This window comes from Tachyglossus aculeatus, chromosome 18, assembly GCF_015852505.1.
Source record: "Tachyglossus aculeatus isolate mTacAcu1 chromosome 18, mTacAcu1.pri, whole genome shotgun sequence".
In the NCBI taxonomy this organism is placed as follows: Eukaryota; Metazoa; Chordata; class Mammalia; order Monotremata; family Tachyglossidae; genus Tachyglossus; species Tachyglossus aculeatus.
The window spans coordinates 3,584,551-3,608,792 of record NC_052083.1 but is presented as its reverse complement, the minus strand read 5'-3'; the positions used below and the strand labels follow the sequence as shown (position 1 = coordinate 3,608,792).

General features: G+C 47.8%; 2 protein-coding genes across 2 annotated transcripts in view; one reads left to right on the top strand and one right to left on the bottom strand.

Moving 5' to 3' along the window:
• WASHC5 (WASH complex subunit 5) overlaps positions 1 to 6,216 on the top strand; it is a 64,242-nt gene extending 58,026 nt beyond the window's left edge. Inside the window, exons 25-29 of the mRNA XM_038760349.1 lie at positions 621 to 750; positions 1,089 to 1,185; positions 1,995 to 2,148; positions 5,125 to 5,212; positions 5,994 to 6,216. Coding sequence (XP_038616277.1) covers positions 621 to 750; positions 1,089 to 1,185; positions 1,995 to 2,148; positions 5,125 to 5,212; positions 5,994 to 6,050 — 526 coding nt within the window. The 3' untranslated portion in view covers positions 6,051 to 6,216. The remainder of the gene's footprint in view (positions 1 to 620; positions 751 to 1,088; positions 1,186 to 1,994; positions 2,149 to 5,124; positions 5,213 to 5,993) is intronic.
• A 1,353-nt stretch (positions 6,217 to 7,569) lies between these two features.
• Positions 7,570 to 23,739, bottom strand: SQLE (squalene epoxidase). The gene is made up of 11 exons (XM_038760567.1): positions 23,216 to 23,739; positions 19,346 to 19,598; positions 17,910 to 18,090; positions 15,392 to 15,488; positions 14,315 to 14,428; positions 14,056 to 14,227; positions 13,327 to 13,422; positions 12,634 to 12,776; positions 9,792 to 9,888; positions 8,726 to 8,813; positions 7,570 to 8,073 (listed from the first exon to the last, which is right to left on the bottom strand). The coding sequence occupies exons 1-11, from the start codon at positions 23,504 to 23,506 to the stop codon at positions 7,881 to 7,883; spliced, it is 1,725 nt and encodes a 574-aa protein (XP_038616495.1). The 5' UTR covers positions 23,507 to 23,739; the 3' UTR covers positions 7,570 to 7,880.
• Between the last annotated feature and the right edge of the window lie 503 nt (positions 23,740 to 24,242).

Below are 24,242 nucleotides of genomic sequence, written 5' to 3'. Positions count from 1 at the left end.
TCCTTTTGAGCACGGAGAGGGAAAGGGGGCAAGGGTTTTTGCCATTAATTGGGAGAGCACAGAGTCGACTCAAAGAGTCGGTAGGTTAAAAAGCCACCATCCTGGGGTCTTTTCAGCCCTGATTGGAAACCCCCGGGTCTCGTCAGAGACCGGGGATGAGCGAATGCGAGGTTCAGAGAGCCCTAGGGGCCTTCCACCCCCTCACCCCTTCACCCGCACGGAGCAGACACACGTGGTACGGTCTCACCGAGAAGGTAGTGGGGATGGACCCTCATCGACCCTAAATCAATCAATCAATCAATCGTATTTATTGAGCGCTTACTATGTGCAGAGCACTGTACTAAGCGCTTGGGGAGTACAAATTGGCATCACATAGAGACAGTCCCTACCCAACAGTGGGCTCACAGTCTAAAAGGGGGAGATGGAGAACAGAACCAAACATACCAACAAAATAAAATTAGGATAGAAATGTACAAGTAAAATAAATAAATAAATAAATAAATAAATAGAGTCCGAACGCCTTTGCAGGTTGCCTTACCTCGTAACAACCGACGCGTTTTTCGGCACGGGCCAGCGCCTCCGTGACACTTCGTGGGTTTGACGGACTCACTGTTGTCTAGGGCCATCTTGGCTGATATCGAAGCCCACTACCAGGACCCTTCCCTTCCTTATCCCAAAGAAGATAACACGCTGCTCTACGAAATCACAGCTTACCTGGAAGCGGCCGGCATTCATAACCCGTTGAATAAGGTCAGACGTTCACTCTACCCACCGCCCCCCGAACCCGTTCGCCCACTGGTCCGGGCGATTCGATTAAACAAAGTTAAATTTCAGGCAGATGGTACTGACGGCTCTTCCCGCCCAAGGCTAATCCCCGTGGCCTCCGACTCGCGGACGATAATGATACAGCTGTGCTCTGTAACCCTTGACCTTTGCCCTCCGCCCTCCCCCAACGAGGAGGTGAACGAATCGGCGTCACGGGCCTTACCGTTGCCGGGTCGTTCTCTCACGCTCACAGTGAAGTGAAATGGAGACTTGGTTGGTCCGTCTTTTGAAATTGCCCCTTCTTCTTCCGTTCTCTTCCTCAGATTTATATCACGACAAAGCGCCTGCCGTATTTCCCCGTTGTCAACTTCCTGTTTTTCATCGCCCAGTTGCCAAAGCTTCAGTACAACAAAAACCTGGGTACTGTATATATTTTTGTCTTTGAAAGGTGTAATTAGGATCAGGTTAGCGCTTTGAGGGCCCTTAGTTTTCTAAAGAGTGGGATCCGTGCGGAGTCCCCGGGCCTCGGTGGGGTTCCAAGGTCAGTGGGAAGTCTTAGGGAAAGGATCCCGGAGAGCAGAAAACAAGGCCAGGGTCCACCCTCAGGGTACAGCGATCCTAGTAAAGAGGCGAGACGAGTCAAATAGAGGGGAGATGTGGTTTGGACGCCGATACGGTGCCCCAATTTTGAACAGTTGTCGTGAGCCTAGCCAGAAGGTTAGGGGTTCAGGAACTGATTTTGCGGTCCGTGAATGGGTTCACGCCTTCTGACCCTTCTCCCGTCCCCTCCTGGGGAAACTGGTAGAGGCCGTGTGGCAGGGACCGGTGCTCTCGGCTCGTCCCCCCACAACTCTGGGTGCCTTCTGGGGCTCTGAAATTCACGGGGCGGAGGGGGTTAGGACCCCTTGATTTTTCCCTCCTATCCCAGCACTGTACCGCCAGCTCAGCTTAGGTTGGGGGCAAAGCCAGGATTCTCCACGAATCCCCCTAAGAGCCGTGGGTCCGGAATGCCGTAAGGAACGCGAGCGTGGGCTCCTCCGGTTCCCGCGGCTCGTGGCCACCTGCCCTCGTCGGCGGCGTCGGCACACTAAGCCCCCGGGAGGGTACGCGCCCTAGCAAGGCAGCGCGACCGAGTCGGCGTCGCAGCTGACCAGTGGGTCCGGGCAGCGGGAGAGCAGAACGGCGGGCGAGGTTTCACCGGGGCGCCGGGTCTCGTTCCGCCGCCGCAGGGATGGTCTGTCGGAAGCCAGCGGACCCGGTCGATTGGCCTCCCCTGGTCCTGGGGCTCCTCACGCTGCTGAAGCAGTTCCACTCGCGCTACACGGAGCAGTTCCTTGCCCTGACCGGCCAGTTTATCCGCTCCACCATGGAACAGTGCACCAGGTACAGCCGGGACACTTGGCCGTCTCCGTTGGCGGAGGGGGTGGAGGCCGACAAGGGTGCCTTGTGGTGTGGAGCTTGGCCCGGAATGCCCTCCCTCCGCCCATCCGCCAAGCTCGCTCTCTTCCTCCCTTCAAGGCCCTACTGAGAGCTCACCTCCTCCTGGAGGCCTTCCCACACTCAGCCCCCTCCTTCCTCTCCTCCTCCTCCTCTCCTTCCCCTCCCCACAGCACCTGTATATATGTTTGTATGTATTGCTCTATTTTATTTGAGCCCACTGGTGGGTAGGGACCGTCTCTATATGTTGTCAACTTGTACTTCCCAAGCGCTTAGTACTGAGAGCTCACCTCCTCCCGGAGGCCTTCCCACACTCAGCCCCTTCCTTCCTCTCCTCCTCCTCTCCATCCCCGCCGCCTTACCTCCTTCCCCTCCCCACAGCACCTGTATATATGTTTGTATGTATTACTCTATTTGAGCCCACTGGTGGGTAGGGACCGTCTCTATATGTTGCCAACTTGTACTTCCCAAGTGCTTAGTACAGTGCTTTGCACACAGTAAGTGCTCAATAAATGATGATTTGTACATATTTATTCTATTTATTTTATTTTGTTAATATGTTGTCTGTCTCCCCTTTCTAGACTGTGAGCCCACTGTCGGGCAGGGACCGTCTCGAGGTGTTGCCGACTTGGACTTCCCAAGCGCTTAGTACGGTGCTCTGCACACAGGAAGCGCTCAATAAATACGATTGAATGAATGAACGGGAGGTAGAGGGGCAACAGCAGGCCCCTCGGGACTCGGTCGTAGCCCCGGGGAAAGCCCCAGAAGGGAGGGTGCGGAGCCGGGTTGCCTAGTGGGTAGAGTTAGGACCTGGTTCTCATCCCGGCTCCGCCACTTGCCGACAAGAAGCAGAAGCAGCGTGGCTCAGCGGAAAGAGCCCGGGCTTTGGAGTCAGAGGTCATGGGTTCGAATCCCGGCTCCGCCACATGTCTGCTGTGTGACCTTGGGCAAGTCACTTCACTTCTCTGAGCCTCAGTTCCCTCATCTGTAAAATGGGGACTAAGACTGTGAGCCCCCCGTGGGACAACTTGATCACCTTGTATCCCCGCCCCCAGCACTTAGAACAGTGCTTTGCACATAGTAAGCGCTTAACAAATGCCATCATTATTATTCACTTCTCTGGGCCTCACTTACCTCATCTGAAAAATGAGGTAATTATTATAGGTTACTAATCTATTTATTTTACTTGTACATATCTGTTCTATTTATTTTATTTTGTTAGTATGTTTGGTTTTGTTTTTGTTCTGTCTCCCCCTTTTAGACTGTGAGCCCACCATTGGGTAGGGACCATCTCTATATGTTGCCAATTTGTACTTCCCAAGCGCTTAGCACAGTGCTCTGCACATAGTAAGCGCTCAATAAATACGATTGATGATGGTGATGATGAAAATGGGGATGAAGACTGTGAGCCCCACGTGGGATAACCTGATCACCTTGCATCTATCCCAGCGCTTAGAACGGTGCTTGGCATATAGTAAGTGCGTAACAAATACCATCATTAGTATTATTGTTCTCTGTGCCTCACTTAACCTCATCTGGAAAATGGGGATGAAGACTGTGAGCCCCACATGGGACAACCTGATACATTTGCATCTATCCCAGCACTTAGAATGGTGCTTGGCATATAGTAAGTGCTTAACAAATACCATCATTATTATTATTATTATAATCCCGGCTCTGCCACTTGTCTACTGGGTGGCCTTGGACAAGTCGCTTCTCTGCGCCTCAGTTACTTCCTCTGTAAAATGGGGGTTAAAACTGTCAGCTCCATGTGGGACATGGACTGTGTTCAACCCGATTAGCTGGCATCTACCCCAGCGCTTAGTACGGTGTCCTGGCACATAGTAAGCGCTTTACAGATACCATTTTTTAAAAAAAGAAGTCCATTTCCTTGAAGGGCAAGGACACAGATGTTTGACATTTCTGGAGTAATAGTAATAATGATAATGATGGCATTTGTTAAGCACTTACTATGTGCAAAACACAGTTCTGAGTGCTGGGATGGCTACAAGGTGATCAGGTTGTCCCACTGTGGGTCTCGCAGTCTTAATCCCCATTTTACAGATGAGGTAACAGAGGCACAGAGAAGTCAAGTGACTTGCCCAGAGTTACACAGCTGACCAGTGGCAGAGCCGGGATTAGAACCCACGACTTCTGACTCCCCAGCTCGGGCTATTTCCGCTAGGCCACACTGCTTCTCTATAATAATAATAATAATAATAATAATAATAATAGGAGTAATAATGGGAAACCTAACCCCAAAAGGAATCTGGGAGCTGGGAACGGCCCTGAGGAGTTCATTGGTACAAACTCCTTCCCCCCGGGGCAGGCAGTTGTCTAAATCATAAGGAACAGGTGCTTTTCCCCCCTCATAGTTTTCCAGGAATGGCGATTCCACAGCCATGATTCCATCATCATCATCAATCGTATTTATTGAGCGCTTACTGTGTGCAGAGCACTGTACTAAGCGCTTGGGAAGTACAAGTTGGCAACATATAGAGACAGTCCCTATCCAACAGTGGGCTCACAATCTAAAAGGGGGAGATAGAGAACAAAACCAAACATACTAACAAAATAAAATAAATAGAATAGATATGTACAAGTAAAATAGAGTAATAAATATGTACAAACATACATACAGGCGCTGTGGGAAAGGGAAGGAGGTAAGATGGGGGGGATGGAGAGGGGGACGAGGGGGAGAGGAAGGATTCCACTGCTCCTCCTTCTGATCCTTGGGTTCTTTTAATTAATCAATCAATCGTATTTGAGCGCTTACTGTGTGCAGAGCACCGTACTAAGCGCTTGGGAAGTTGGCAACATATAGAGACGGTCGGTCCCTACCCAACAGTGGGCTCACAGTCTTTTAAAAACGCTACCCGGTCCGCCAGCACAGCAGTAACTTGGTTTCACTGCCTGTTGCAGCCAGAAGATCCCAGAGATGCCTGCGGACGTCGTGGGGGCCCTTCTGTTCCTGGAGGATTACGTCCGCTACACGAAACTGCCAAGGAGGGTAAGGGAATATTGGGAATCATCTGGTTGGGGAGGGCGGTAATAGGATTGCAGCCCTGGGGACAGCGAATGATTTTAAAGTCCACGTAGACCAGTAGAGCAGAAGGCCCGGGACTTTTTTGCTGTAATTGTCTAGGACATTCTTCTCCAAAAAACCCAAATAGTTCATCTTAGGATGGAAGAATATGAGAAAAAGGGGGAGAATAAAGCACCTCAAAAAGGGTTAGAACCGAAACGCCATGTAATAACTCCAGAGTCGGCCAGGAATTTTCCAAGTGCGGAAGTAGAAGCAGCGTGGCTCAGTGGAAAGAGCACGGGCTGTGGAGACAGAGGTCATGGGTTCGAACCCCGGCTCCGCCACGTCTCTGAGCCTCAGTTACCTCATCTGTAAAGTGGGGAGTACGACGGTGAGCCCCACGTGGGACTGTGAGCTCACTGTTGGGTAGGGACTGTCTCTATATGTTGCCAACTTGTACTTCCCAAGCGCTTAGTACAGTGCTCTGCACACAGTAAGCACTCAACTGATGATGACAACCTGATCACCTTGTATCCCCCCAGCGCTTAGAACAGTGCTTTGCACACAGTAAGCGCTTAACAAATGCCATCATTATTATTATTAATTTCCAAAATCCACCTCTGTCTTTGAGTATCCTGCTCTTCTAATGTACAGCTCAAATTCCTTAACTCCGTTGAGCCCCGAGCAGAGAAAACGCAGATGAACTCAAAGTATTTCAGACTTGCTTTAAGTTGTGGGTGTTTAATTGTACTTTAATTGTTTTCAGGTTGCTGAAGCCCATGTGCCTAACTTCATTTTCGATGAATTCAGAACTGTCCTGTGACTCTTTTGTGTGGGTGTCGGGGCTGGGGGATGTTCTGGCAACGCTCTCCCCATCCATGAGGTAAACATGAACTCAACTTGTCAAAACTACATTCTTGTCTTAAATGTATGTGGGGCGGGGTGAACCCCAACCAGTTGAATAAAATCTCACAGCACTTAGTACTTCTGACAACGTCCTTTATATTATCGTTCGCGGTTTACACCACGCAATCTCGGGCGGCCGTTTTGCCTATGGGAAACGCTATAATTGTTCTGGAGAAATTCACTGAGACACGTTCTAAAGGACCATTTGTGAAACTGCATTTCTAAAAATAATCTCTTTGCCTATTCAGAAGATGCCAGAGTTTCTTTTTCAGTTAAAAACCTGTTTCCCGAGAGAGTGGAAAGAGGGCCTGGTGTGTCACTGCACCAAACCTGTCTGGAAAGTTCGGCCAGTCCGAGCCTTTGAGGGTGACAAGAGTAACCAGCCTGAGCTCTGGAAAACCGACGATGGATAACGTGTCTTACGTGTTCTGGAGCTAAACTCGGAGCCTACCGGTTCTGGTGGACAAAGGACCTATTTCTGGTTTTACTCATCCTCATATATACTAAAAGCCACCTTGGGCATCCAGTACTGAAACAGAACCCAAAATATATAACGTTACCTTTTAGCACAAGCCTTCAGCGACCTGTATCCCATATGTTCTGGTTCTTCTCTCTTCTCTTCTCCGGTTCTTCTCTTCTCCAGTTCTTCCAACTCTTAGAACAGTGCTTTGCACATAGTAAGTGCTTAAAAAATGCCATTATTATTAGTATTATTATTCTCTTGACTTCCTCACCTGGTTGCTATTAACCGAGATTTGCCCTCGATGTAGGAGAAACTCTCTGATGGAAATATTTTCAGGTCCTAACTTGGGGAGGGGCCCAGGGCTAAATAAATGCTCTCCAAATTTCAGGATCATTAGCTAACCTCACTCCATTCCTGCCCTACGGTGAGTAGTATTCTCCTTGGTCTCCTGCTTCACCTGCCCTTGGCAAATCCTTGGGACTTTCTACTGTTGAAGCTTTCTCCCGAAAGAATCAATCAATCATATTTATTGAGCGCTTACTATGTGCAGAGCACTGTACTAAGCGCTTGGGAAGTACAAATTGGCAACATATAGAGACAGTCCCTACCCAACATTGGGCTCACAGTCTAAAAGGGGGAGAAATGCATGAGTTGATCTGTTAAAACGCCTTCAAACTCATAACCGTTAATGGTGTTCGTTCAAAATCATCACACTCCCAGCACTCAACAAAAAATATTTAACGTTTTTCTTTCCGCTACTCATTTATACTCAACTGTCCCTCACATTCCAGTTATGGCCATACTAGCAAAAATTTTACCTGTGATTCTTGGACTATCACTCCTTCGTCGATGAGCTAGAATTTTCAATGTCACTCAAACCATTATCCGTAACTTTCAAACAGTGTCAAGTTTGGACGGTCGAGGTGGTGGTGTGGGAAATAACTCACAGTATTAAAGGCGGCCACAGAAGGGCTAGAGATTCAAGTCTTCATTTTAATTGCATTTCCAACAGGAATGGTGCATCCCAGCAAATAAACCTAAGAAAATCCGTGAGCACTCTGACCATATGTAACGGCTGTCCCTCATATCTAATTTTACTTGCAAAGTAAAGCATGTACTTTACATCTGTCTGTACACAGCCTCAAATCAAGTTAAGTTTCATTCTGATCCATGGTTTTTTTGCATTTTAAAGTCGGTATTCAGTAGCACGTATTCCCACCCACCCAACACGTCTCTTATGGCTCAGGGAGTTCCTTGTATCCGTTCAACTGTCCCACTTCAAGTTTAATGAATCAGGTACTTCATTTCAGAGTAAATAAGAGGAAATAAGACACCGCAAGCTCGGTAAAGGATAGCACCGCTACTGAAAAAGGCTCTTGGTTTGGTGATCCAGGGTTCTGACTTAAAACAGAAGTAGACAGCATACAGGGAAACGGCAAAGAAGTGTCCGATTAGAGCCAACGGGTTAGGAGTCAGTCTGAAATGAAAAAGAAGACGATGTATCAGGAAAAGCCGCGGCATTCACCGTGTGCCTACGGAGGGTGGTCACAGGTGATCTGGCCGCCGGCTGATCGTGAAGGCATCTAAATGGCCCAGAAATCTGTACCTTGCTTCCCCGGGTTAGAAAAGACCTGCCCGTTTGAGAACAATTTTACTGGTTTGATGAGACGTTATTAATCAATCAATCAATCGTATTTATTGAGCGCTTACTATGTGCAGAGCACTGTACTAAGCGCTTGGGAAGTACAAATTGGCAACAATTACTAAGGCCGGGTCTGCAAAAATAAGCCCACTTCCCCTCATTATCTTCTAACTCCTGGTGGGCGGGGATCGTCACGTCTGCTAATTTTAGTATGTTCTCATCATCATCAATCGTATTTTTTGAGCGCTTACTGTGTGCAGAGCACTGTACTAAGCGCTTGGGAAATACAAGTTGGCAACATATAGAGACAGTCCCTACCCAACAGTGGGCTCACAGTCTAAAAGGGGGAGACAGAGAACAAAACCAAACATACTAACAAAATTAAATACAGCGCTCAGTACAGTGCTCTGCACCCATTAAGTGGAGAAGTGCACAAACTGATTCAAAACGGCTAACGGGTTCCATCCCCAACAAGGGAACAACTTACACAGAGAGCAACCCAATCGGGCCGGCCACACACTGTCCTCCGAGCTTGAAGTAAAGGAAGCACGCCTTTCGCAGCTGATGCAGGGAATCTAGAATGGGATTTAACATGATTTTTAGCCCTTGCACCTGAAGCCATCTCCGAAAGGAAAAACTTTCTCTAGGCTAGGCTTTTAGAATTCCTCGTCTTAGGCTGTCGAGTCCTCGCCGACCCACGGACACGTAATAATAATAATGATGGCATTTGTTAAGCGCTTACTATGTGCAAAGCACTGTTCTAAGCACTGGGGGGGATACAATGTGATCAAGTTGTCCCACGGGGGGCTCGCGGTCTTAATCCCCATTTTTACAGATGAGGGTAACTGAGGCTCAGAGAAGTTAAGTGACTTGCCCAAGGTCACACAGCAGACTTGTGGCGGAGTCGGGATGCGAACCCACGACCTCTGACTCCAAAGCCCGGGCTCTTTCCACTGAGCCACGCTGCTTCTCTCCCAGAACGCCCCACTCTCCATCCGCCATCGTTCTGGTAGTGTAGCCATGGAATTTTCTTGGTAAAAATACGGAGTAAACTTGAGTCTCCGCCCTCGACTCTCTCCCCGTGCCTACCATTGTTATTCAAAGTGTGAAATATCGGTGTGGTTACTGATCCCGGGCATTTAAGTGATGATCTACGTAGATTTGATCTGCTTTGACAAGCATTTCCTTAGACGGGAATGGACGTTATTTCGTCTGGAAATCTGCCTGCCCTACCTTAGAGCTACTTGCATGCAGTTACCCGAGTGGGCACACAGTTGGACCAAACAGGGACTAGGCGTGCCTTTCAAATGATTTCCGTGTCTGCCGGGAAGGAGCCATGTCGGCTCCAACAGGACATTTAGCAGCAGAAGAACCAACGTTCAAAACTTTCTGGGCACCGACAGATTCGGTCCAACTGAGTGCGGTGCAGATCGCCGCGGGCTACCCAATGAAGGGACCGCTACCGACCGTAAGGCAGACCTCCATTTGGGAGGGGTACGATCGTGCAAACCTATTCCTTAAACAGAAAGCTTTTTATTCGATTTTACCCTTACCATCTGTGGCAGCAAAAAGCTCGTAAAGGGCCTGGGCAAGAACATTCACTACAAACGAATGAGATTTTTTTCTTGTCCAGTAAAAGGTTTTTTTGGCCTGAAAAAAGAAAGAACGATTCAGATTACAGTGTGAAAATAATTCCACAAAAAATCGTTCAATGCGGAAATCGATAGAGAACCCCTTTGCGCCCCTGAGGCAAAGCTGAAAATCCTAAGAGTCGTCTTCACTAGCTCATTCTCTCCCCAGCCGTACCGGCCGACCACTCAGTTGATATCCACTCTAATATTTCGAGATGCATCATCTCACGTCCCAAATTTTCCATTTAGGAGCCCATTATGAAGCGTTCATCCCCGAGTTTACTCAACCCGTCTTGAGTCTGAACAATGCCTTGTGATGACTAATTCTATAAGCTTACCGCTGACACTTAAGCAACTGTTTCTTTTGTCCCTAACCACTTCAAGCTTCAGTTGTTATGGGGATGTGGTGAACAACAACGCCATAGTTACCCTGCCCACACCCTAGCACGGCCTACAGGTCCAAGAGCGCAGGCCTGCGAGTCCGGAGACCTGGGTTCTAATCCCAGCCCCATCACTTGCCTACTTGGGCAAAATCCCAAATTCCGTGTGGCTCGGCTTCCTCATCTCTACCGTGAGGTTCTGCCTGTCCCTTTGACTGAGACAGAAACTGTGTCTGATGTGATGACGGTGAATCTTCCCCCACACTAAGCACAGTGCTTGGTACACTGTAAATCCTTTCACAGACACAATTATTGTAGACTTAAATGATGCCCTTTTTCTAGCCTGCCTTCCCAGACTGAAAAACCCAAAATCTTCTCAGTCTCCCGTCATTCAGAAACAACTCCAACCCCTTACTCGCCCTTCTCTGAATTTCCCTGGCTCAATTCTGTCCTGAGAGGCAGTGACCGACACTACATGCCAAATTCCAGGTGCAGTGCAAACAGCAGCAAAACTCTGACTTCGGTTTTGCTTTCTATCCCCTTCCCAAAGATAGCCCTTTTTCTAATGGTATTTGTGAAGCCTTTACTACACGGCAGGCACCATACTAAACAATGGGGTAGATACAAGCTAATCAGGATGGACACATGGGCTTCACGGGCTTATTCCCCATTTTACGGATGAGGTCACTGAGCCACAGAGAAGTAAAGTGACTTGCTCAGGGTCACACGGCGGACGGGTGGCGGGGCTGGGATTAGAACCCAGGTCCTTTTAATGCCTGGGCCTGTGCTCTAGCCAGTAGGCCACACTGCTTCTCATGCTCATCCCGCATCTGAAAGGCCTTTTCAGGCCGACAACCCTTTGAACCACTAATTGAATACTTCAGACCTTTTTCCAAAGTTAGGATTCACAGTTCCACACCTATTATCGTTTAGTTTTGAGTTGAATTACTTTCCAGGTGGACTTGCCTCTCACTGTAACTTCGTGTGCTCCTTTCTGACCCACTCATTCAGCATGATGAGGTCTTCCTGAATAGTCTTTCACCATCCAGGAGAGTCGGGTCATCTGCACACTTGGGGAATTTCACTGCACACTTCCTCATTCAGATCATTTATGAAGCCATAAAGCAAAACCGGTCCTAACACTGATCCCTGGGGGACCCCCACCATTTACACTTCTCTATCCTGAAAAGGAGGCCTGGCCACGGGTAAGGAGGCAGATACAGCAGTCCTCATCAGACCAAAGTGGTGGCCACAGAGGCGGGGAGGCAGGGGCGGGGAAATTTTGTGGAGAAAAACCTGCAAGACTTAGAGACAGAGATCAAGGTCAGAAGCTTCAAGGGAGCAAGGGCACTGTTGACGACGATAGAAAAGTTGGGAGGAGTTGGATCTGCAAGGGCAGGTGGGAGAATGAGTTCAGTCCTCAGGATACAGAGGAAAACCAAGAGAGTCTAAGGCGGGGGAGATGGCAGGGCTGGTGTGAGAGTTTGGGGCTTCTACCAAAAGGAGAGAATTGAGGACGTGAAAGTGAATAAGCTTTAAATAATCGGCAGGGAGCGATGAGAAGAGAAAAAAAAAATCTTGGAAGGGGGCACTCACCGTTAAACAGTGAAAGAAGGAAGGCTGAGAAGGAGGAATCAGTGTGGTAGGAAGAAAGCCAGGAGAATACTGTATTGGGGAAGTCGAGCGTAGAGAGTTTCTAAGAGAAGGGGGAGGTCACCAGGGTCAACGGCAGGCAAGAACTAGACAGGATTAAGAGAGGGAAGAGCTCATGACACAGCCAAAAGGAGAGTACTGGGGGCCTGTTGTCTTTATCCTAGCGAGTGCTGCTGGTAAAAATCTGCACTGAGGACCTTTGGATAATAATAATGATAGCATTTATTAAGTGCTTACTATATGCAAAGCACTGTTCTAAGAGCTGGGGAGGTTACCAGGTGATCAGGTTGTCCCACGGGGGGCTCACAGTCTTCATCCCCATTGTACAGACGAGGTAACAGACACAGAGCAGTGAAGTGACTTGCCCAAAGTCACTCAGCTGACAATTGGCGGAGCCGGGATTTGAACCCCTGACCTTCGACTCCAAAGCCTGTGCTCTTTCCACTGAGCCACGCTGCTTCTCTGTAGATGGGAGTTCCATGGGCCTCCACCATCTATCTGCCAGGCCTCCAATTCAGGCACCCCCATTACTGGGTGGTTCCCCTGATTCCTTAGCCACCTTCCCTCTTTTTGAGATCTCGGACGATTGTTTTGTCATTCGCTTCTTGCCTCCGCTGCCATTCTGGGGCGCTACGGCAGCAGGGATCGAACTCCAATGGGTTCTCCCAATTCCGAACAGCCCCGGGCACCCGGAGAGGATTATCTTGTCCCGGAGGGACTTGACGTCTCACCTGGAGGATCGCGGCGTCCTCGTAAAGATCTGGAATTCCTTTTAGCAGCCCTCTCCAGATCTTTATGTCATTCAAAACAACACTCATTCCTCCTCCAGTCAGAGGATGTCTCATATTGTACGCATCTCCCAAAAGAAGAACTCCTAAACAGAAGGGAAAAAAATAAAAGGTTCCTATGTAATGTATCTTGCTCAACGCACGTTGGCAACAATATCATCAGAAATTGAGTGAGTTCAATTCTCCCTCTGAACTTTGGTGGCCACAAGCTTCGTCCACCCCAAAAAGCATCTTCTTCTCCCTTCCTTCCCCCTTCCTCACCCCTCCTCCTTCATGAAAAGTCTTCTACAGCTTCCATTAGCATACTCTTCCCCAACCAGGGGAGAAGCTGGGCGGCTAATACAAGTCCTACCGAAGGGAAAAACTGAAGAAAACATCTGACAATTGTCCGTGCACTTCTGATGCAACAAATTTCAAAAAATGGTTGAGATTCCACTGTACTGCACGTCTCTGCAACCAATTTCAAAAAATGGCTGAGATTCCACTGTACCGCACGTCTCTGCTAGAAAATGCCTTTCATTTTTGCAGGGTTCAATTTTTTACAAATTGAAAATCACTAGAAACCTCTAGGCATCACACACACGTATTCACTCAGATCTTTTTAAATCTACTTGGTAGAAAATGCAATGACCATACCTCGCTTGTTCACTGGTGAGGGAGGGAGGAAGCTGGCTGGCATGGACCTCAAGCGATCGTTCTGAACTGATACAAGAAACGGCTCTTTTACATGATCTGCAGTAACACAGAAAGGAACGATTCAGCTTCTTCGTTCAATCATCATACCGTACGTTTCCGAAATATATCTTCGTTTCGGGGGCACCTCGTCTGTCTGCGTACTGTTTGGAAAGGACTTAACACCGAAAATCCTTTTTAAGAGGCCAAAATCCATCATCCTAAATAAAACAGCAAAACCCATCACTCACTTAAAGACGGAGGGGGAGGGGAATCCACTGGACTAAGAGCCCCATGACCCCCTAAACTTGTTCATTCATTCAACTGTATTTATTGAGCTTATAAATACGATTGATTGATTGATTGATTGATTGAGCACTTACTGTGTGCAGAGCGCTGAACTAAGCGCTTGGAAAGTACAATTCAGCAATAAAGAGAGATGATCCCTGCCCACACTGGGCTTAAAGAGGAATATCTTCTTCCTCCCGGCACCTCTCATGAACCCAAGTACTTTTTGCTGATGTGAGTGAGGGTCGGAGGAGATCCTCGGGGAAAATCTCCCACCTGAGTTCTCCTCTCCCAATCCCACCCTCCATCTTGCTCCGCCACCCTGCGAGTGAGCAACGACGCCAGGTGGGCCTTCAACGGGGGTGAAAGTGCCAAGCTGCAGAAACGGGAATCTAATCGCCTTACCAGGTAATTGTGGATATATTCTTTCCACCATGTAGTCTCTTAAGTTTCTTGGCATTTCCCCTCGAATGTCAACAAGTACTCGGGTTTCACGGGACGAAATCTGATAGATGAGGACTGGGCTGGGGTTAGCTAAGATGAGTTCAGCGTGATTGGCTTTAAACTGCGGGGCATCCTGGAAAAAAAGGATTTGTCTTTTCGAGCGTCCGCTATTTTCAAGAAGAAGACGGACGTTATTGTTTGAATGGCGTGCCTACTTTACCTTCATAATGCAGCCTACAAAATGGGAAGTGACAAAAACTTGGTTGGAGATCAGATTTTTCCTGAATTTCGAGAACAGTCCATCAGCAACGACTGTGAGAGGTGCATGGAGTTCCTACGATGCAAGTGAATGATATGCAGATAAAGCACATTAAACAGCGAAAAGGACTGATTTGTCAGTACATATATATACACACAGTATTCTCTCTTCAACATATACACACAGTATTCTCTCTTCAACCTACCAGTAGGGATCACCTTTGTCAAACACAGAGCCAGTCGCTTTACTTTCCCCCAGTCAATAGCCCCCACGCACATCAAATTCAAGTTCTTGATCAGTGGCCTCAAGGCGTTCATCCACTTTGACCTGCTCCTGCTTCACCGGTTTTGGTCCCTCCGCTCAGTCCAATACAACCTCACCACCTCAGTTACGGAACCATTATTCGCCCCTTCCTCCTCTCCGTCTCACCTCATCTCTATCCTCTCCTCTCCTCCAGAGCCCTTTTAGAAACCAATCTCTTACACGAAGCCTTCTTTGTCCAAATCTCTGCAACCATCACCCCATTCCACTCTCCCAGCTTTTAGTGTACACATTTAGAGCCCTATGTATCTAATTTTCTTGCATTTTGGGGGAAGGCTGTTTTCTTGTCTCCCACGGTAAGCTCCCTGAGGACAGGGGCCTCACCTTCTACGTCTCTTGTAATTTCCCTCAGGGCCTACCTACCCGCATGAATCGCACAGAACGGGCCCTACGGTTCTGCTTGCAATGATGTATGTAGTTTATTGGTCTTTGTGCTTGAAAATAATGTGGCTGTGTTGCTACACAAGCGGTTGGGGTAAGGGAGAGAAGGGGAGGGGGAGAGAGAGAGTGTGTGTGTTTATGTATGAGGCCTACCATCTGGTGCCTACAGAATTAATCCAGTTTATAAAGAGCTTAACATGATCTCTCCTGGGCCCGTTGTGAGGAACAGCAAATTAATAAACCCCAATCAAAAGAACCAAGATCGCTCTTCCAAATCTTACTGGATAGGCTCCAGTATTCCTTTACGTTTAAAAGACTAAATCGTCTCAAACTTACCTGGATGTCTCCTGTTTCTTTATCCCTGTACTGAACTCCTACTACAGTGTCATCTTCCTCTAGCAGCTGTAACACAACCCCCTCAATGAACTTGGCACTGAAAAAGAAAAACAACGGAAGATGAACAATAACCGCGTTTTACCGGACTCTCCCCCAACTTCAAGAGCCCGTGCTGGCCGCTACCGTGACCACCGGGATTCTGCTAACTTGGCAGATGCCCTGAAAGCCAATTGGCAATGGGCCCGCTCGCCTAAGAAACTACAGTTGGGCCACAGAAGGAAACGCCAACACGATCACATTGATCAATCTAGCGTTCTAAAAAATGCAGGGTAGGGATGAACCACAGCTGGCTAGGAGAGAATGTGTTTGGTGAGCTTCCTCCTTGCCAAAACGGCGACTACTGAAGCAAGAAGTGTCTTTGCTGGCTCCCATAATTGCAAGGAAAAATAACAAAGAAAGAAGGAAAGAAAATCTGGAGGGAAAAGTATTCAAGAAGAGTCAAAATGGTTGCTTACCCTAAGGATACACAAATAATCTTATGCTTACTAAAAATATGAAAACAGAAATAAAAGGAATAAAACAGGTTAGAACATATTTTGTCACTCTTTAGTGAGCTGGAATATTGTTTTTTTAAAAAATCGATATTGACTCATTGAAGAATGATTCTGAATATTTAAAAACTTGAAAATTATTAACAACAAGAGAACATGGAAAAGAAGCTTAAAAGGGAAGAAGGTAATAGGGAAAGTTCCCAAAAGTAAAGAGAGGAAAACAAAACGCAATCTTCAATGGAGGGAGCAGAAAGCAGAGAGTCCCGAAGGGGTGGGAGAAGAGAAATAAGGGGGGAAAAAAGAAGAGAGACGTAATCTAAGGCGGAAAGATAGAGAGCGAAAGAAATAATACCATCAAAACTTCAGGAAAAACAGTGAGAGAAAATGAAGACAAAAACACTTTATTTCCCAAATAATATGCAATTGCACTAGTGTGGAATAAATGTTTTTCCACGTGGAGCATGGCAGAATGAGCTGGTAAGAATAAAAGATTCCCCCGTTGTTTCCGTTACCTCCCAACCATCACAGTCATAGTCACTGTGTCCTGCCCGTTTCAGGCTCTCCACTAGTTTTCTAGTCTTACATTTCCTCCAAGAGGCCTTCCCTGATTAACCCTCTTTTTCCTGATTCGCTCTCCCTTCTGTGTCGTTGAGTCTGGGGAATCCTGTCCTCACCATATTTGCCCACCCCTTTCTCTCTAACCCTGAGCAAACCAGCTAGTCTTTGAATAAAATTCTAATAAGGATGCCCCTCCCTAATAAAAGCCACTTCTTCTAACACCACTCTGCTTCTATAGAATTGCTTGAGTCATTTTTATTGATCTTGGAAGGATATAAATTGCATAAGGTGCTCAAAGCATAAGAAACTTTTATTGCTCGTCTATCCTCCCACGCCACATCTCGGGCTGATGCACGTTTTGAATCGAAAAGTAATAAACATCTGGCACTCAGAGAGTTCTCATACACAGTGCTTCTTCGGCTGTTTTAGACTGTGAGCCCACTGTTGGGTAGGGACTGTCTCTATATGTTGCCAACTTGTACTTCCCAAGCGCTTAGTACAGTGCTCTGCACACAGTAAGCGCTCAATAAATACAATTGATTGATTGATTGTATTTTAAAAATAAGGAGGAGAGAGAGGATTTGGTCGCAGTGACCAAACCAATCAGTCGCCAGCAGCTACAGGGAGTCGGTGCTGCAAGCTCCTCTCGCCTGTAAGCTCGCTGTGGGGAGGGAATAGATCCATTACTTTGTCGCGCTGTACTCTCCCAAGTGCTTAGTACAGTGCTCTGCGCAGAGTGAGCACTCAAAAAACATCACTGATGGACTGACCAATCCTCCTGAAACTTTCTTTTGCAAGCTGATTTTCTCAGCATGCTGAAGGCTGTCAATTTCAGAAGAGGGAGGCCCAGTGCCCATCCCAGGCTCCCCCAAACACAAGATACCCCCAACTTATTAAGACCTAGTAGAGAGAAAGAACAGGTTGACGCCTGGAAGATCAGTGCTGATCTATAGATTGACTGAGGAGTTAGCAGGCTGAGAAATCCTAGGCTTAAAAGGGAGAGCCTTGCGGGCGGGAAGCGGGGAGGTGGAAGACACTGGGGTTTGAGGTGAGGAAATAACCCTGGTGAAACCAGGTTCTGGTGTATCTGAACCAGAAAGGCCTACTGGCTTGGACACTAGCCAGAGTGACCACCTCGTCATTTCTCTACTCCTCCAAAATATTCCACAAACGAGGAGAAGCTAGCCTTAATAACTTAGGAGACGTTTCCAGGTGCCGGGCTTGAAAAGGTACGCCTCGAAGGTCCAATCGCACCCTCCTTAGTGTCTGCTTTAATTTCGCTACAGCAGAAGAACGCAGAAGCAAAGCGGTTGTAAAATCTCCCAGAACAAGAGATCTGTGCCAAACGCCAAGAGCCCCATCAGGCTAGGCTGCTGACGGGGCTACCGTTTCACGCCAGCCCATCTTACTTGGGTTCTGCCATGGCCGCCTTTCGGAGCCCCATGATGAAACGACCGTGATGAAACGCTCGCCCGCTCTGCACCTGGCTGTCTTGGGATAGCGGGTATGGAATCTCAACCTCTGAACGGCTTCCTCCATCGTGGATTATGTAGCCATTTACAATGTGAGCATCGAGGCCTTCCACTGTATCTGCAAAAACAAATCTCAGTGAATCCAGAGCAAGTAAAGAAAGTGGGGGGAAAAACACACTGGCTTGTAAACATTCCGCATGTCTGTAGTGGGCTTTTTCTAGAGTTACAAGTGAAACTGGAAACCAACCAGATTTTGCCCTCCTCTGCATAGGGTTTGATAGTCGGTGATTCTTTAACTCTTCTGACCATTGTGAGGAAATGCAAGTGAGCCAAGAAAATGTAAAATGAATTAATCTTCAACTACACAAATAGCTGAAGAGAGACAACCAATAAGGAAACTGGACTAGAAGACAGTGAAGTAAGCACTGAGTAAGCATATGCCATCTGTGTGTGTCCTGTGTGAGACACTGTATCATCATCATCATCATCATCAATTGTATTTATTGAGCGCTTACTATGTGCAGAGCACTGTACTAAGCGCTTGGGAAGTACAAATTGGCAACATACAGAGACAGTCCCTACCCAACATTGGGCTCACAGTCTAAAAGGGGGAAATCTGTATCTGATCAGATGACCAACTATCTACCCCAGCGCATAGCAGAGGGTTCTAGCACATGGGCAGTGCTTCATATAGACCATAATTCAAATCAAATGTATGTAAACTCGCAGAATTACCCATTCTTTCATCTCCTTATCCCAGTGATGTTTTCCTCCTTGTCCCCTTTGTTTATCCATTTTGGCTTCCTCCCTACCCGAAGCTGGGGGGCTTTCTCCTCGGCTACCTCCGTCCCTGCCCAGCCTAGATGGGTCTCGTGATGCCCATGAAAGGGTCTGGCAAGGAGAGACACTCTCCGGACTGGGTCGACGAAACCAATTCAGCGATTGCAAAAAACTCCCGCGGCAAAACGGGAAGTGCCTCAACTACACTTTGCCAGCTCTTCACGATGAAAACATAACAGAGGTCTACAAACTAAGAAACACGTGCTGGGATGCTAAAACCTAAGAGATGCAGGGATGCGGTCATCCTGGCAACGCACCACACGTGGAAAGGGTGACTAGGGCCATCTTTGGAAATGAAGGACAGCTTTACTTTGCTAAAACTTCAGGCGAAGCATCGGGAATTTTGCTAGCACATTAGGGTCGGTAATGGTGTTTACTAAGCCCTTTCTGTGTGGTGTGCAGAGCACTGTCTTAACCGCTGGGAAAGAAAAGGCGGTGGGAATCGGACACAGTCCCTGTCCCTCGGGTGGCCCACAATCTCCACTGTCAAGAATAAATATCCACGCGAAACCTGCATCTTAAATGGCACTTACCTTCGAGGCCCAAATCTTTAAGGGCCTGGTAACCTCCAGGCTGTAGCAGTTCTCCGACTATCCTGTCGGGCTCCTTTAGATCCCTTTCAATGACGGTCACTTTCCTCCCATCCCTGGAAAGCACGGCAGCCAGAGCTGACCCGAGCACACCTGACCCTACAATGATAACTTCTGGATCGTACTGAGGCATCGCTGGCGGAGAGGCGGCAGCTCCGGACGGGACGCTCTCTGAAGCATCGGTTTCCCTTTCGCCCTAGGAAGAAGATGAGGCAGACGTGACGGTGAATTAACCGTTCCTATGAACGAAAACGTAACATTTGGCCTTAAGTAAGGTTTCTATTTATACATTGGATCGTGTCCCCGGCTCCTCTCAAATCTCTCCTCTGCCTAAATCCCTATCCATCTCCATCAAGAAGAGAATGACGCTCCCCTTCCGGCAATTTCTAGGGATATCTGTCTCCCCCACTAGACTGTAAAGACCTTGTGAGCAGGGATGATGTCAGCTGTACTTTCCCAAGCGCTGAGAACAACGCTCTGCACCCAGTAAGCACACGATCAATGCTGCTGATTAACTGAAGTTCAGTCATGATTGGGTGGAAAGAAGCAACATCTATATTATCTGCATGATCCCTTTCCCGGTTCCACCACTCGCGTGCTGTGGGAGCTTTGGAAAACCCCCTTACTGCTCTGTGCCTCGGTTTCCCCACCTGTATAACCCACTCTCCCTCCTACTTGGACTGTGGGACAGGAACTGCGCCTGACCTGACTAGCTTGTACCTACATTGCTTCTCTACCTACAGGAGAAGCAGCGTGGCTCAGTGGAAAGAGCCCGGGCTTTGGAGTCAGAGGTCATGGGTTCAAATCCCGGCTCCGCCAGTTGTCAGCTGGGTGACTTTGGGCAAGTCACTTCACTCCTCTGTGCCTCAGTTACCTCATCTGTAAAATGGGGATTAAGACTGTGAGCCCCCTGTGGGACAACCTGATCACCTTGTAACCTCCCCAGCGCTTAGAACAGTGCTCTGCACATAGTAAGCACTTAATAAATGCCATCATTATTATTATTATTATTACCCCTGTGCTTAGCACAGTGAGCCCCTTCCTTCCTCTCCCCCTCGTCCCCCTCTCCATCCCCCCAACTTACCTCCTTCCCTTCCCCACAGCACCTGTATATATGTATATATGGTTGTACACATTTATTACTCTATTTATTTATTTATTTATTTATTTTACTTGTACATTTCTATCCTATTTATTTTATTTTGTTTGTATGTTTGGTTCTGTTCTCTGTCTCCCCCTTTTAGACTGTGAGCCCACTGCTGGGTAGGGACTGTCTCTATGTGTTGCCAATTTGTACTTCCCAAGCGCTTAGTACAGTGCTCTGCACATAGTAAGCGCTCAATAAATACGACTGATTGATTGATTGATTGATTGATTGCTTGGCACATAGTGAGCGCTTAAATGCCACAATTTTAGACTGTGAGCCCAATGTTGGGTAGGGACTGTCTCTATATGTTGCCAATTTGTACTTCCCAAGTGCTTAGTACAGTGCTCTGCACATAGTAAGTGCTCAATAAATACGATTGATGATGATGATGATGACAATAATAATAATCTCTTTATTATTATTCCTTCACAAGAACAAATAACTTTTTATAACTAAAGAGGCTGTGAAAATAGCTTCTGGATGTGACTAATTGTGACAGTCTGGATTTCCAATGTTTCCAATAAGTCTATAAGGTTCAAAACAAGGTCTATTGCAAGGAACTCATCTCTTCGATGTTTTGTGAATTAGCTAACTCAGAGCACACTCCTTGTGGGCGGGAATCCTAACTCTTCACTCTCTTCAGGGAAGCAGTGTGGCACAGTGGAAAGAGCCCGGGCTTGGGAGTCAGAGGTCACGGGTTCAGATCCCGGCTCCGCCACTTGTCAGCTGTGTGACTCTGGGCAAGTCACTTCACTTCTCTGGGCCTCAGTTAACTCATCTGTAAAATGGGGATTAAGATTGTGAGCCCCCCGGGGGCCAACCTGATCACTTTGTATCTCTCCAGCGCTTAGAACAGTGCTTTGCACGTAGTAAGCACTTAACAAATGCCATCATTATTATTATTAACTGCCATCTCCCAAGTGCTTAGTTCAGAGTCCTGCATGCAGTAGGTGCTCAATAAATACTACTGATCGATACACTAGAAACTATCACTTAAGTCTTCATTTGGGGGCTCAAGTTTCAAAACCTCAAATGCCAACTTTGGTTGCTCTTTAGCATCAAGAATACAAACCATGGGATGTAACATAGGGTCCCAGCATTGGGAAGCAGCATGGCTCAATGGAAAGAGCACGAGCTTTGGAGTCGGAAGCCAAGGGTTCAAATTCCGGCTCCGCCACACGTCTGCTGTGTGACCTTGGGCAAGTCACTTAACTTCTCAGAGCCTCGGTTCCCTCATCTGTAAAATGGGGATTAAGGCTGTGAGCCCCACGTGGGACAACCTGATCACCTTGTATCCCCCCCCCCCCCGCGCTTTGAACAGTGCTTTGCACATAGCAAGCGCTTAACAAATGCCATTATTACTATTATATTCAGCAATGTGACAGACGATGAATTACGCTCACTTTCTGTAAATACAGTTGAATTAATTTCATGCAAAGGCCGATCTAGTATGTAAATCTGAGGTCTAAAAATATGAAAAATAAGTCACACGATCAGAAAACTAACCAAGCGCAAAGGCCAACGGCCTCCTTGCCAAGGCACTCAAGTGAGAAGCTGAATTTTGCTCTAATCCATTTAGTTCTGAGATGGTGAGGTCTCGGCAAATTGGCTCCTTCCCTCAATCAACTTTTGTATAGTATTTGTTCAGCGCTTACTTACAAGCCAGGCACTGTACTAAGCATGGGGTAGAGACAAGCTAATCAGCCCATGTTCCACAAGGGGCTCACAAGTCTTCCCCCCATTTTACAGACGAGATAACTGCGGCACAGATAATAATAACAATAATGTTGGTATTTGTTAAGCGCTTACTATGTGCAAGGCACTGTTCTAAGCGCTGGGGTAGATACAAGGTAATCAGGTTGTCCCACGTGGGACTCACAGTCTTCATCCCCATTTTACAGATGAGGGCACTGAGGCCCAGGGAAGCGAAGTGACTTGCCCAAAGTCGCACAGCTGACAAGTGGCAGGGCCGGGATTTGAACCCACGACCTCTGACTCCAAAGCCCGGGCTCTTTCCACCGAGCCACGCTGCTTCCCCAAATAAATCATCCTCATCATCAATCGTATTTATTGAGCGCTTACTGTGTGCAGAGGACTGTACTAAGCGCTTGGGAAGTACAAGTTGGCAACATATAGAGACGGTCCCTACCCCACAGTGGGCTCACAGTCTAATTTTATCCGCTTCCCCAGATAAATTAAGTGACTCGGTCAAGGTCACACAGCGATCCTCCCTCAAGAACAGTCCGTCAATAAAAACCAGTCTCCAGTGGCAAATGTTACTTGACAATAATTTCCCATCATCATCATCAATCGTATTTATTGAGCGCTTCCTATGTGCAGAGCACTGTACCAAGCGCTTGGGAAGTACAAATTGGCAACATATAGAGACAGTCCCTACCCAACAGTGGGCTCACAGTCTGAAATAATTTCCCATAATATCGAATTCTCACCGTAGAAAATTTTCTCTAAGAGTACCACCCTTCCATCGACAAAATCAATAAGAGGAGCACCTTACCTCTGTTGAGGTGTGTTGCCAGCTTGTACTTCCCAAGCGCTTAGTCCAGTGCTCTGCACACAGTAAGCGCTCAATAAATACAATTGATTGATTGCTTGTTGAAGAAAAAGGGGCCACGTCCGTTTGACAGACTTCTCGAGGTCGAACTCACCCTTCTGGATTTTAATTCCTCTCCGTGTTCCGATCCGGATGGCAGTTTGGCCCAGAAAAAGCCAACGACGGGCAAGGCGGCGAGGATGTCGGAGAAGAGCCTAAAATGGGACTGCTCCTGCTTCTGCCTGAGGGAGCCTCCATTCCGATAATGGTATCGATAAGAGAGCGCCAGGCCCAGTGAAAAGAACCCCAGGCCGCACAACAGCAGTTCCTTGTTGGCGTAAGTTACCAAGTCCCCGCATTTCTTATAAAAATAGGTGAAAGTGGCAATGCCAAGGAAAGTCCACATGGTAAAAGCCTTGTCGATGAACTGAGTTTCCTTCACGAGTCGCTGATCATTCAATTCAATTCCCTCCCCCAGAATGATTTGGGGGAAAACAAGGAGTCGATTGGTAGAGAGAAGGGCCTTCCCCTCCAACCTGGTGGGGCAATACCCCCCACAGCCAAAATTAACTTTGCAGAAAGGTAGAAATAGAATACAGCTGTCTTTTCGGAGATAAAAGGCAACACCTTGAGTCCAAGGGAAGTTGGATTTGTTTTGTCGGAGGGTTTGTTTTAAGTCTTCCCGGAGATAAAAGGCAACACCTTGAGTCCAAGGGAAGTTGGATTTGTTTTGTCGGAGGGTCTTCCCGATCCTAAATATCAGGTGGCCTGGGATTTTTCAGTCCCTTTTTCCTCCCATCCACGGTTTCTTCTGTTCAGGGGCGGGAGGGTCGGGCGATGCCAACGGCATCAGGGAGCGGAGGATGCCGGGAATATCCCTCGCTCCATCCTCTCCGGCCGGTCCACGCTACCCCCGGACCCCCGGTTGGGATGGCAATCCGAGGAGGTTCCGGGGCCTCTGAGGGAGTGTCTTAGCAACCGCCCTAGCAACGGCTGCGGCCTCCGGGCCTGTCTGAGGACGGGGGGTCGGTGCTTGGTCGGGTCAGGCTCCCCGAGGGGTTTGGGGGATGTCCGGTTCCTGGGGTGGCCTTGGGGTCCTGCACGGCATCCCGGGGATGGGCAAGAGGGAGGCGCCAGTCCTG